This window comes from Pistacia vera, unplaced genomic scaffold (assembly GCF_008641045.1).
Source record: "Pistacia vera cultivar Batoury unplaced genomic scaffold, PisVer_v2 Contig913, whole genome shotgun sequence".
Taxonomy (NCBI): domain Eukaryota; kingdom Viridiplantae; phylum Streptophyta; class Magnoliopsida; order Sapindales; family Anacardiaceae; genus Pistacia; species Pistacia vera.
In genome coordinates, this window is record NW_022196794.1 from 196,941 (window position 1) to 211,311 (window position 14,371).

A 14,371-nucleotide genomic window follows, 5' to 3' on the forward strand; every position below is an offset into this window, starting at 1 on the left:
GTGCTTCGAAAGGTGGATGGCGTGGAATCTCCGATTCCATTCGAGGGTAAACTTGAATTTATATGCTCTTAAATCTGCTCCAATTTAGCTTTCCTAAAAGGTGCTTGTTTTCTTATAAAACGGACCAAGCAAAATCTTTAGATGAAAATTTGGATGAATTCCTAAAAATGAACCTAACCCTAAAAGTACTGACCAAGAACTAGGAGATTCCAGCCTGTCATGATCCTGTTGAATTCCGTACAAGAGAAATACTTAGTGGTAAAGAATGCCCTTCAGTATAGTGGAACTGTACTCAGTGTGGACCTTATAGTTTCTAGGCTAAAATCAAGGGAATTAGAATTAAAGATTCAAAAATGTAGTGGTAGTAATCTGTTTGTAAAAGGGAAATTCGATACTGGACAATCTGGTAAAGAAACTAGAAAGAACCCTCAGAGACATGTAGGCTCTAAAAAACATAAAGACTAGTAAGGGTAATGGGAAACTGAGGGTGAATCTAGGAAGTTGTTTTTTTTGTAACAAAACAGGGTCCCTTAGAAGAATTGTTATGAAGTGATTAAAAAGAACAAACAGGCCAGTACAGAAACCAACTAGCTAAGCCAAAGTAGTAACAAAGAAATATCTGAAGCTCTTACTATTTCCAATAACGTCAGAAAATGAGTGAGTGCTAGACTCAGGTTTGTACACTTCCACATGAGTCCAAACGGAAATTGGTTTCAAAGACTTAAAAAGGGAACAAGAAACATTATTCATAGGCAATAATCACTCTTGTGAGGTTCAAGGAATAGGTGACATAACCATTAGGCTGAATAATGGTAAGTTAGTTTGCTCACTAGGGTTAGGTATATACCCGAACTTAAACGTAACCTAATTTCACTTGGAAACCTTGGATGAATCTGGTTGTTCCTATAAAGCACAAAATGGCTGCTAGAAGTGTACAAAAATGGAAATGTGCTGATTAAGGGTGTTAAGAAGAATGGTCTTATATCTTATTTGGTAATACTATCATGATGTGCTTAATTCTACTTTACTTATACTAATGTACTGCTGCAGAGAAATGGCATTTGAGATTGGGCCATATAGGCCAAAATAGGCACGAAGCATGGGAAACAGCAGGGTTATTTTGGTAATGATCTGGTGTCTACTTTAAATTTCTGTGAAACATGTATCCTTGGGAAATAGCACAGGATGAGTTTCCACAAGATACTCACCTTGCTGAAAATTGCTTGACTATTTACATGCTGATATTTGAGGCACAGAAAAGGTCAAGTCACATGGAGGGAACATGTACTTCCTCTCCATTGTTGACGACTACAGTAAGAGGTATGGGTATACCTTTTCAAGACTAAGGACGAAGCCCTGACTAAGTTCAAAGGATGGAAAAATCTGGTTGAAAACTCAATTAAATAGAAGAGTCAAACACTTAGGACAGATAATGGGTTGGAGTTCTGTAACCTAGAATTTGATACTTAATGTGTCAATCAGGGGGTACTAAGGCATATGACTGTCAGGGTAACCCCACAACAAAATGGGGTTGTAGAGAGGATGAACAGAACTCTCCTAGAAAAGGGTTAGGTGCCTTCTTTTACTGTTGGTTTGCCCAAAACTTTCTGGGGAGAAGCTCTAACCACTGTAGCCTATCTGATTAATAGGAGCTCATCAAGTCAATAAGCTTTAAGTGTCCAGAAGAGAGATGGTCAAGAAGGAGACCAAACCTAAACCACCTAAGGGTCTTTGGGTGGCAGCATATGCACCACTAGAAAGGGTAAGTTAGAGTCTATGTCCCTTAAAATTGTCTTTTAGGGTATCAAGAAGGGACTAAAGGCTACAAGTTGTGAGGGAGGGATGCACCAGGAATTAGGGTTATAATCAGTTGGGATGTGCTTTAATGAGACCATGTTCCTTGCAAGGTTCTAAGGACAATGCAAGTAAGCCAAGGACAGATCCTAAAATGCTTGATCAAATAGAGAGATCTCAATTTGAGGTGTGAGCCACCAAGCCTGACAGAACATTCTGAACAACTTGAAGCCACTGAACCACAAAGTCCACACTGCCAAACAATGGGGACCAAGATGAAGAAGAGGAGCAACTAAAAACAGTAATGAAGTCTAGAATGATAACCTAGCAGGATACCAATTAGGAGAGACAAAGTTAGGAGGGAGATAAGGCCCTTTAACAAGTATAGCTATGCTGACTTAATCTAGACTGCCCTTGATACTGGGGTAGAGATAGTAAGGTCGAACCTAAACCTACTAAGAACCTATGAGCTCCAAAGACAGAAACAAATGGTCGGAAGCCATGGAAGGAGGAAATGATGTCCCTAAAATAGAACAGAAATGGTCCCTCGTCCCAAAACTAGCTAACTAGAAACTGGTAGACTGCAAATGGCTCTACAAATAAAGGAAGGCATAACAAGCTCAGCTTTTCCAAGATTCAAAGCCAAACTGGTGGCAAAGGGCTTTACTCAAAGGGCAGGTATTGACTTTACAGAAATTTCTCTCCTGTAGTTAAGTTTAACTGACAAAGGTAATGCTAGCTATTGTGACCATTATGACTTAGAATTGGAACAAATGGATGTTAAAACTGCCTTTGCATGGGGAATTAGAAGAAAAAATAATACATGTGTCAACCAATGGGTTTAAAGATAGGAACTTGCCTGAACATGCTTGCCTACTGCATAAGTCCCTTTATAGACTTAAACAATCCCTAGGCAGTGGTACAAAAGGTTGTCATTCATAGTAGGAGTTGGGTTTAATAGAATTGCATATGATAATTGTTTTTACTTTGCTTGTATAAATAACATGCCTATATACTTACTGTTGTAAGTAGATGACATTGTGTTAATAAGCAAGTCTAAGTCACATATGATGAACTAAAATCAAAATTGAGTGGCTGAGTTTGATATGAAAGACTAGGGTCTGCAAAAAAGATTTTGGGGGATGATGATAGGAATAGAAAATTAAATAGAGTGAAACTTCACCAATTACCATACCTGCAAAAACTGACATCTAGGTTTGGAATGACTGATGCTAAACCTGTCAACTTACCCTTAGCAGGATACTTTACATTGAGCAAGTTATAGTGCCCCAAAACTGATGCTGATAGGATTAAAATGGAAACCACCCTACTCTAGTGCCATAGGATCTATCATGTATTCCATGATAAGCACAGGCCTGATCTTTCTTTGCAATATAATTATTGAGTAGGTTTATGTCAAATCTAGGAATAGAACACTAGGTTGCATTAAAATGGTTACTCAAATACATTAACACTACAATGCATGTTGGATTAGATTTTTGCAAAAAGAAACTCTACATTGATCTTCTGGGTATGTGGACTCTGATTTTGCAGGAGATCGAGATTCAAGGAAATCCACCACAACTACTACTTTACCTTAGGTGGAAATTGCATCAACTGGAAATCACAACTCCAACCATTGGTTGCACTGTCCACAACAGAAGTTGAGTATGTGGCAGTGACTGATGCATTCAGGAGGCAGTATGACTACAAAGGATCTTGAAAGAGGCAATTTTGATGGATAGACTTGTGACTATGTATTCTGACAATCAAAGTGTCATTCATCTAAGCAAGAACCCGTATATCATGAGAGGACAAAACATGTGGATGTGAAGTACCACTTTGTCGAGACCAAATCAAAAAGGAAATCTGAATCTATGAAAATACCAACTGAAGAGAACCCAGTTGATATGGGAAAAAAAGTTGTAACTTCTGCAAAGTTCAAGCACTACTTGAACTTCCTTCACAATCAATGATTTCATAGAGCTGAGAAGGAGTATGTGAAAGAGCTGCACCTGGATGTTGCTATCAGAGGAAAGAATAAGGCTTCAAGGTGGAGATTGTTATATGTGAAGCCTTATACGCTCTCATATTGGCTTAAATTCATTCTACATCTTGATCTGGGTTTTTTAAGTAATCTAACGGTTGAAAACTGAAACATAGTCAAACCTAAAAAGATGCAGTCTTCTCTTTCTCAAAAGATAGTCTCTTTCTCAATTGAAGCTTCCCCAAATTCTTCGTTAGGGTTCAAGAATAGGGCTTCGTGTGTGGTGTAAATCTGTAGTTATCTGTCCATTAAAGTTGTGTTCTTTGTGGTCTTGAGAATCAAGTTTGGAGTCCTCTGTTTGGGTTGTAGATTTACTGGTACTGGGTTGAAGTCTAAGTAGTTCTGTAAAACACATTCATATTCCAATATTTATGATAATACAATCAATTTCTATAAAAAATCTCCATGGAATATATGCAGAAGTAAATGACAAACCTCTAGCCATAGCAATTGTTCTTTGATCTTCTTGCTCCTTTATAATTACAGGATCTTCCACTGACTGCAATTTGGGTGATGGTTTTGGGAATCAAAAATTAAATTGCGTCTAATGGGGACCTGTAAAGTCTCCTTATATGTAGTTGTCTTTCCATCAAAGACAACTGCTCAAGAGAAGAGACACGACTTTACATTTTACATTAAAATCACATCAGTCCACATCAGCATAAAAGTGTAGGACCTTAATGAATTATATTAAAAGTGTAGGACCATAATGTAAAAAGTCTAATATTCTCCCACTTGGTCCAAAACTCTAATATAATCCAAAACGCAAAGATGTATATGCGGTATGTCAATTAGAAAGAGGAAAAGTACATGAATCATAGCGGTAAGTCCCTTTGAAACAAGTATTACCTTCCATGTATTACAATGCAATTCTTCTCTTTCTAAATAAACGTTAAATATGGAATATCACTTTATGAACAAACCTAAATGTTTGTTCCAAGTCCTCTAAAGTTTGTTTGCTCCAACCAAAATGTATACAACTTAAAAGAGAAAACAAACTAAAACAAAGTTTTAGACAATGAAAGTATTACCTCTCATAGTGACAAAGCGGGACATAGTCCATTTGAACAACATGAACCTTGAACATCTTTGGTGGGCATGCCTTTCGTTAGAGGATCAGCAATCATCTGCTCAGTATGTATGTGTTCAATGAGCACTTCTTTGGCTTTAACGTGCTCCCTTATTGCTAAGTACTAATGTCGATTGTGTTTACTTCGACTTCACTCTATTATTTTAGCAAGAATACAGCAGCTGAATTGTCACAATATAACTTTATTGGCCTAGAGATAGACTCAACAACTCCAAGCCCAGAAATGAAACTTCTCAACCAAATACCCTGTGTAGTTGCCTCAAAACAGGAAACAAACTCAGCTTCATGGTAGGAGTGGCAACTAAAAATTGTTTGGCATATCCCAAGATATAGCACCTCCGGCGAGTAAAAACATATCCAGATGTTGATTTTCTAGAATCAACGCATCCAGCGAAGTCTGAGTCGAATATCCAACGATTCTAAAATGTCGGAACGTCTATAAGTAAGCTGAAACCTTTAGTTCCTTGAAGATACACTCATGACCTCTTTGCAGCTTCAATGATCCAAACCGGATTACTTTGATATCTTCCTAACATGCCAACTGCAAAAGCGATGCTCGTCTAGTACAGACTTGAGCATACATTAGGCTTCCAACAGCTGAAGCATAAGGAATAGTTTTCATTTGTTCCTTTCAATCTCAAGTGTAGGACATTGGTTCAGATTGAACTGTCACCCTAACAATGGGTGCAACACTGGGTGAAACATCTTTCATCCTAAATCTCTCAAGAATTTTATAATCTAGGCTTCCTGAGATAGTCCCAAAACATGTCGAGACCTATCCTTATGAATCTTAATGCCATGACATAAGACGCCTCACCCATATCCTTCATACTAAAATGTTGAGAGGAAATTGTGCACTCATTTAGCAAACCCAATCATTGGTTGCAAGGAGAATATCATCTACATATAACACAAGAAAGATGATTTACTCCCACTGACTTGTGGTATATTCACTGATCCATGACATTCTCTACAAAACCAAATGAAGAGATAACAGTGTGAAATTTAAATAACACTGTCGGGAGGCTTGTTTAAGTCCATAAATGGACTACTTAAGCTTGCAAAACAAATGCTCACCATCATTTGAAATGAACACATCAGGTGTTTCATATAAACTCTTCCTCAAATCTCCATTGAGAAAAGCTGTTTTAACATCCATTTGATGTAATCTAAATGAAATGGGCAACTAATGCCATTATGATACGAAAGGAATCCTTTTTAGAAACTGGAGAAAATGTTTCTTTGTAATCTATTCCTTCCTTTTGCGTGACCTCTGGCAACAAGTCTAGCCTGTATTCTCAATGTTGCCTAAGAATCCTTTTTGGTTTTAAATACCCATTTACAACAATAGGTTCTTTCCAGTAGGCAAGTCAACAAGGTCCCAAACTTTATTACGCCATAGAATTATCTCGTCAATCATGGCATTATACCACAATTAGATTACTGCTGTTCATAGCTTGCAAAAAGTGTCTGGATCATCCTCAATACCTATGTCACAGTCAGACTCTTGCATATACACTTCATAATCAGTAGGAATTGCTGATTCTTTATTCTAGTAGATCTCTTAATGTTGTATCAGCAGTCTCTTGAGACTGTTGCATAACTGGTTGTTCCACTTGTATTGGAGGTTGTTCAAAATGATCTTCTAAAACAATTGCATCAGAATGTGATTTTGATTGATGGTTCCTCATTATTCACCCTGTTTGGATGAACAACCAATCTTTTACTTGATGAGGAGCATTGTCTGAAACATCAATTTCTCAGAGACTGAGTCTCTGATTTGATCTCCCAATGACCACATCATTTTCAAGAAATTTGCATTTCTCGATTCAACAATTTACGGAATGGTTAGGACAATAAAACTTATATCCCTTGGATTTTTCTGCATATCCAATAAAATATGCAATAATAGTCCTAGGATTAACTTCCGTTCTTGTGGATTATAAACTCTAACCTCAACTGGGCAACCCCAGATGCTGAAATGACTTAAACTTGGTTTCCAAATTTCCATAATTCGAATGGGTTTTGGGAACCGCCTTAGTTGGAAACGGTTTAATATATACGCTTGCAGTTTTGAGAGCTTCAATCCACAAAGAATGAGGAAGTTTGGAGTTACTTAGCATACTCCGTACCATATCATTAAGTTCTATTTCTCCGTTTGCTACAACCATTCTGAGATGGTGTGCTAGGCAAGGTGTACTGAGCCACAATACCTGTCTTGAAGAAATTTAGCAAATAGACCAAGTGTGTCCTATACCAGTGATCTACCATAATATTCACACCTCTATCAGACTCACGATCTTAATTTGTTTTCCACATTGTTTCTCTACTTCTGCTTATATATTTTGAAAGCATCCAACGCTTCATCCTTGTGATAAAGCATATAGAGATACATATATCTGAGTAATCATCAATAAAGGTGATAAAATATTCTGACCATAGAGCTCATGTCAGGGCAACAATATCTGTGTGTATGATTTCTAAAAGTTCAGAACTCTTCCTGGCACCCTTCTTGGATTTGTTAGTCTGCTTTCCCTTAATGCAGTCTACACAAGTATCAAAGTCAGTAAAGTCAAGAGTTTCAAGAACCCAGCATTTACCAACCTTTTAATCCTATCAATGGAGATGTGTCCTAATCTCTATGCCACAAAAAGGAAGAGTTTCATACATAATAGTACGTTCATACCGTGTAGCATGTGAAGTCATAAGACTATAAGGAACAGTATCACTTAAATGAATTTTAAAAAACCATCAACCAAAGTACCATTTCCAACAATAGATGAGTTCTTAATTAAATTAAAAGAACTACCATAAAAGTTGAAAGAGTATCCACAAGGTACAAGTTTAGAAACTGAAATTAAATTCCTAGAAAAACATAGGATATAAAAGGTTCGTTCCAAATCCAAAACATAGTTAGTACTTAAAATAAGTCTAAAGGTTCCAACAGCTTCAACACGTGAAGGCATCTTGTTCCTAAATAGAGCTGCATTCACTTCCTAATGGCTTCTTGATCTAAAAAACCCTGTATGGTATTAGAAACATGGATTGTAGAACCAAAATCAATCCACCAATCATTATGTGAAACACAAATCATATTAGATTCATAACACACAAGAGATGAGAGGTTACCTTTCTTGTCAAGCTAGGCCTTCCTCTTAGGACAATCCTTCTTCATGTGTCCCGTCTTTTTACAGAAGAAACACTGATATTGTCCTTATTACCTTGTGCCATAACCTCATGCGCTTGCCTTTTCCCTTCCACTTCTTATTCTGTTGAAGTGTACTTGACATTTCTGTCACCAGATGTGCAGTTTCATTCACTCCTGAAGCAGTCTCTCTCCTCCTGAACACACATGGTCAAAGCTCATTGATTGACCATTTACTTCTGGTGGGTTATAAGATATCTTGAAAGGAGTATAATGAGAGAGAAGAGTTCAGGACATAATGCACCAGGAAGTCATCATTAATCACCATCTGAGGGATTTCAACTGAGCAGCTATGTCCCTCATTTTCATAATATGCTCACGGACTCCTTAATAACAGTCAACTTCATGGATGTAATCTACTCATTAGGATGTTACCTAAAGCCTATCTATGTTTCAAACTGTGCATGAATTGCATCCATCAGATCCTTGACATTTTCACACTCCGGTATCGACCCACGGATACTAGTTGTAATGTGAGATTTGATAAACATCATGCTTAAATGATTGGATCGCTCCCACCATTCATACAAAGCAATCTCAGCTTTAGAGCTAGTATCTGTAGGTGTTAGTGGCTCTTCCTACGAAGAGCATAGTCAAGATCTAGCACCTAAATGAAGGAGGACAAGCTTCTCTCCAGGATTTGTAGTTATCACCATTTAAATTAGGAACCTTATCCTCAACCATCATCAAAGTTTGTACAACTGTAGGTAATAATGACAATGTCTACTAAATAAATTAGAGGCACAAACCATCAATAACAATTATAAGTTTAACAATGTAAAACAATAATAAATATAAATGAATCGAATATCATAAAATCTCCCTGTGGGTAAAGACATTACATATTATGATTCATTATCCTTTAATGATGAAACTAGAAATTATTAATATTCATAATACCGTGGGCTAATTAAGAAATAAGAATAATTTCTATTTCATTCCTAATTAATCATAAAAATACAACATTCCCTGTGGGTAAAAGATATACTAATATGATTAACTACAAACGATGTTTTTAACCTTAATATGAGACACAAATAATATTCTTAATGCATATATTATCATAATTTAGATGTGCGGCTACTCTAAATTAATCAAAAATATACGATCATAAACATCAAATAATTATCAAGAATTGTATAATGTAACACAAATCAATACAAGAATAATACTTTTTATGCATAACAAAGAATATATAACATAAAACACATCATACAAGCTCAACGACTTCCACGCGCCACCGTGAACAAGGACGCACATCTCACGTGCCACCAGAAGGCAGCACACACTCTCACACGCTCCACGCGCCTCCACGGTCCTTCACGCGCTACACGCGCTTACACGTGCCAAACACACACCACACGCGCCTGACGCAAGCACAAACGCTTTACGCGCTTGCATGTCGCACGCGGGGTCGTGACATGTCGGTTTGACCCGTTTGACCGGTCGGTTGACCCGGTTTGTCCTATTGGACGGTTCGGTGACCGATCTGGACCGGGACCGGTTGGTTTGAACCGTTGACCAGTCATTGACCGGTCTGGACTGTTGACCGGGCGGGTGTCTAAGGGTTTTGGGTTGGTTGACCGGGTCGTTTGACCGTTTTGACTTTTGACCGGGTCAGATTGACCCGTTATCCTATGGGTCGGTTCTTCTTGATCCGTTTTCGCAAATTTTACCCTATTTTTCCAGATTTCAACAGCCCGTTCAGCCATTTTTCGGCTTTTCGATGGGAAACTTGAATGTGGATATATACATAATCAGTGACATCCAAATGACAATTTCGTCCTAAATCGATGCCATAAATGGCTTCCGAAAACACCCAAACAAAATTACTAACCAAAACTTAACTAGCATAACTTTGCATCCAGAACTCCGTTTTTGACAAATAATATACCGTTGGAAAGCTTTTTTCAACAAGGATTCCAATGACATCAAAATCGAAATTCTATTTATAATAAAGTTATGCTTGATTTACAGTACGTGTTTTAATGGAAAAATCCTAATTTTATGCCATATTTTTTCACATTTGCAACAAACAACTTCGCTAGGCAGAGATTCAAATAAAGCTCTGATACCAAATGTAAAACACATCATATTCTAATATATGATAATACAATCAATTCTATAAAAAATCTCCATGGAATATATGCGGAAGTAATGACAACCTCAGCCATAGCAATTGTTCTTTGATCTTCTTGCTCCTTTATAATTACAGGATCTTCCACTGACTGCAATTTTGGGTGATGGTTTTTGGGAATCAAAAATTAAAATTGCGTCTAATGGGGACCTGTAAAGTCTCCTTTATATGCAGTTGTCTTTCCATCAAAGACAATTGCTCAAGAGAAGAGACACGACTTTTACACTTTTACATTAAAATCCACATCAGTCCACATCAGTATAAAAGTAAAAGTGTAGGACCTTAATGAAATTATATTAAAAGTGTAGGACCATAATGTAAAAAGTCTAACAGTTCTTGATAGTGAATGTTGTAAGGGGAGATCGGTTGGTGTATTGTAATTGTTGATGATACTAATATTAGTGCAATGAGCATTCATATTCTGGAGCTCAACGTAGACATAGCTTGTTCAACTTTGAACAAGTGAACCACGGTAAATACAGTGTGTTGATCTGTTTCTTTTCACGTTCTTTGATTGATTGTGTTGGAAGTTGATTAGGATTAGCGATACTGGAATTACAACACTCCACTAGTTTTCGGTCTAGTCCACCGACCTTTCTGAGCCTGGAGACGATTAGCAGAAGAGAAGAGAAAGCTATTTTTGGTCTCGAATTTCAACATAAATTAATGAAACTGAAAATTTTCGGTGAGAAAGACAGGCACATTAATTCTTACGTTGCGACAGAAGGGCCAAAGAGTGGATTTTCATTTGTGGGTTCAAATGAAAACCTCCCTAACTGTTTCTCCAGAACACATTTGTCCACCCAAATATTATCAGGGCAATTGTTGACGTACATGGTGTAAATAAACATAGCAATGCAAGACAAAAAAACCATCGGCATGAGCCACGTGCACCACGGCTCGGGACCTGTCCTATACCCCATGACTACAGCTGGCCCCGTGCGCGGAGGAGAATCCACAATTGACAATGCAGAAATGGTATTCTCAAACAAAAGAGAGGAAGAGGAAAGGAGTTATTGTGGCAAAGACCGGGTCTTACAATGTGTTGATTCTTATTTTAGGCACCTGTATAAATTTTGCGTCAAATTTGGTCTTTACAAAGTTGCCTATAATTAGCTGGCCTGCAGCCAAATCAATCTGGATATTTTATCAGATAATCTAGGAAAAGTTTAGCGTTCAACAGATATGGTTTCCGCTGTCATCCATACAACCAGTCAATATATTCATGTCACACATGAAGTCAACAATTTATTCATAAAATCCAAAACATTGGAGAGGTTTAAAGATTTACATCATTATTGCTAAGTCTTTGAGGACAAAAACTGATCTGATAATATATATAGCATTCAATCTATTTACGTTTTAAACACTTTACGGCAGGAACTGAATTACTAACTGTTGCTTGAGCATTGAGGCATGAGGATTGGCAGCCTGCCCCCTGAACAGAACTTTTTATGAAAATGTCTGTAAGTCTAAGATTGTCACAACCAATACTCTGGCTGCAATTCAATATAATTGCTTTCTCCGAGCTTGAAGTCCCTTCGAAATTATTGTAGAAAACATCGCTCACTTTAACAGCTGATGTCTGCCAATTATACGAAACAAAATATAAGAATCAACTATTCCGACTTTGACATTGTTTTTTACTGATCATATACCTGATTTGGGCAGTTTCCAGGAACTGGACAATAATATTGGTCTATGATAATAGGGTTGGCAACTGCATCAAGATGAATTCTCTGAAAGTAAATCTCCTTGGCAAATCCAGATCCTCCCTGGAAAAGTATGCCAAGAACAGAAGGGAAATATTAATTACGTACCCAGATAAATCAATCAATTATTATTCATTTGTCTTCATTACCTGCCATGTTTTAATCCTTGCTCCATTTGTACTCCCTTTGAAGCTACAGTCGCTGACGTTTATATTTTTAACTCTAGCCATAGCTCCATTTGCTCCCAAACTTCCAATACTAAAAAATAGTAAAATCCTTTTATCAATTAAGCGAACAGACAATTAAATAGGCACTTGATTTTTCTGCAAATATTGCATTTAGGTTATTGAGAACCTTATGCCGTGACCTGGTCCACATGTCACATGACTAATTTTGAAGTTGAAGGACTCAGTACCAATGGCAATACAGTCATCACCTACAGTATAGTGAACAAACATTAAGTAAAATAAGTGCAATAAATTCTAATTAACTGTCTATATATAGAACCAGAGAATACCAGTTTCAATGTTACAATCGTGGATATAAACATTCCTGGTCTGGCCGATATCGATGCCATCGGTGTTGGGACTTGAACCAGGAGCAGTAATATTTAGATGAGAAATGACTACATTCCTGCAACCAGTAACAGTAATATGGTTCCTTGGGCTGTTGATGTGTTTCAATTGATTCAGACGGAGGTTAGTGCATTTGTTAAACGTCAAAGCCTAGCCAAATCACCAAATAATTTAGTACTGATTGCATTCAATAATACTATTCTCCATTGGATTGAAAATATATATCAAATAATTATTCTTACAGCAGGTCTTTTCTCAGGTTCACTTTCTTGCTGCCACCAGCTTGCACCTCGTCCATCAATTTGCCCGTTTCCATCAATTTTAAGCCAGTTTATGTTTTCGAAAACAAGCCAGTTTTGCCTATCGTCACCTTTCCAAGCTGTCATATCAGGTGCCATAATATTTCCGAGAATCTGTGATACCATGATAAGAGCATTAATATTCAGAAATTTTGAGCTTGTTTGGATGAGTTTATCTACTGTGGCCAAAAGAGCTCATTTAAAGTCATAAGCACTTTTGAATTTTTTTTGGATTGCTTAGTTAAATTTCAAAAGTATTTATAGGATTTTAAATAAATTATTTTATAATCTTTTTAAGTTTATTTAAAGTATTGAAATTTAAAAATATCCCTATTATATAATTTTTTTGTAAATTTGACTTGATTTATTATTGTATATTAAAACTCTTTTTGGTATATATATTAATACTAAAAAACTCTTTTACGTTTTTCTAACTGAAAAACTAACAAATTATTCATAAACACTACAATTTCATAAGATCTATTCTAATGAACTCTTTTTTTTTTAAAGGTAATTGAGGTATTTATGCTCACATTGGAACCTTTCTAATCCTTAGGGTCACGGAATACCCTACAAGCCAAATGTACCAATGTAGTTACACAAATGTGGTAGGTACCTCTCATGCGATTTGAACACAATACCTCCTGGGTATAGTTAACCCTAATGACCAAAGGGTTTGTTATCCGGCCACGAGGGGATGGGTAAAAGAAAAAGCTTTACTAAAATAAGTAGTTATACCAAACGGACTCTTAAATCGTTAAAAAACTTTGATAACTTTTGCTCACAAATGTTCAATTACCTTAAAATTAATGGCAGAGGATGTGCATGGACCTTGAAACTTTACTGGCTTCAAAAGGAATGTTCTCCCGGCTGGTATAAGCAGAAGTGGGGCGGTTTTGTTTGCTCCACAAACAGCCGCCCAAGCTCTCAAAAAAGCCTTTACATCATAAAGAAATTCAATGAGTATATTTTAAGGAATTAAATAAATCATCAGAGGAAAGGAAATTAAGGAGATGAAGACAATAACACATTACTTGTGAATCATCTTTTCTGCCATCGCCAACGGCCCCCATTTTCATCACGTTAACAACATAATTAAAACCAGGTCCTGTCCCATAGTTTTGAAGGCCTGATCCGCAGTATGCCATGGACAAAACCAATAATGTAGTGCAAATTTTCTGCAATGGAGAACTCTCAGGCTTGGACATGATTCTACATAATCTTTGCAGTATCATATATTTACTATACTACTTTTCATAACATCAAATTTTATGCTATAAACGAAAATTTCGGAACTCTGAACCTTCTCATGGTTCCTAGAAACATTTTTCATTACGAGAAAAATTGCTGACAAAAACGTTTTGTTTTTTGAAAACAGAAACATTCAGTTTTGATGTAAATGAATATATGCAACTTTGAAGCCTTTTGAGAACAATAAGAAGCTTACCAACATATTTCGTGTAGCGAATAAATGAAATATTGATGGAAAAGATGTTGAATGAAGTGAAGTTT

At 36.8% G+C, this 14,371-nt stretch overlaps 1 protein-coding gene across 1 annotated transcript; it reads right to left on the reverse strand.

Moving 5' to 3' along the window:
- Positions 1-11,624: 11,624 nt before the first annotated feature.
- LOC116119946 (probable polygalacturonase At3g15720) lies at positions 11,625-14,067 on the reverse strand. The gene is made up of 8 exons (XM_031405884.1): positions 13,894-14,067; positions 13,659-13,796; positions 12,803-12,973; positions 12,503-12,710; positions 12,340-12,421; positions 12,135-12,243; positions 11,932-12,048; positions 11,625-11,858 (listed from the first exon to the last, which is right to left on the reverse strand). Exons 1-8 carry the CDS (start codon positions 14,065-14,067, stop codon positions 11,625-11,627), a joined length of 1,233 nt encoding a protein of 410 aa, XP_031261744.1.
- Positions 14,068-14,371: the final 304 nt, after the last annotated feature.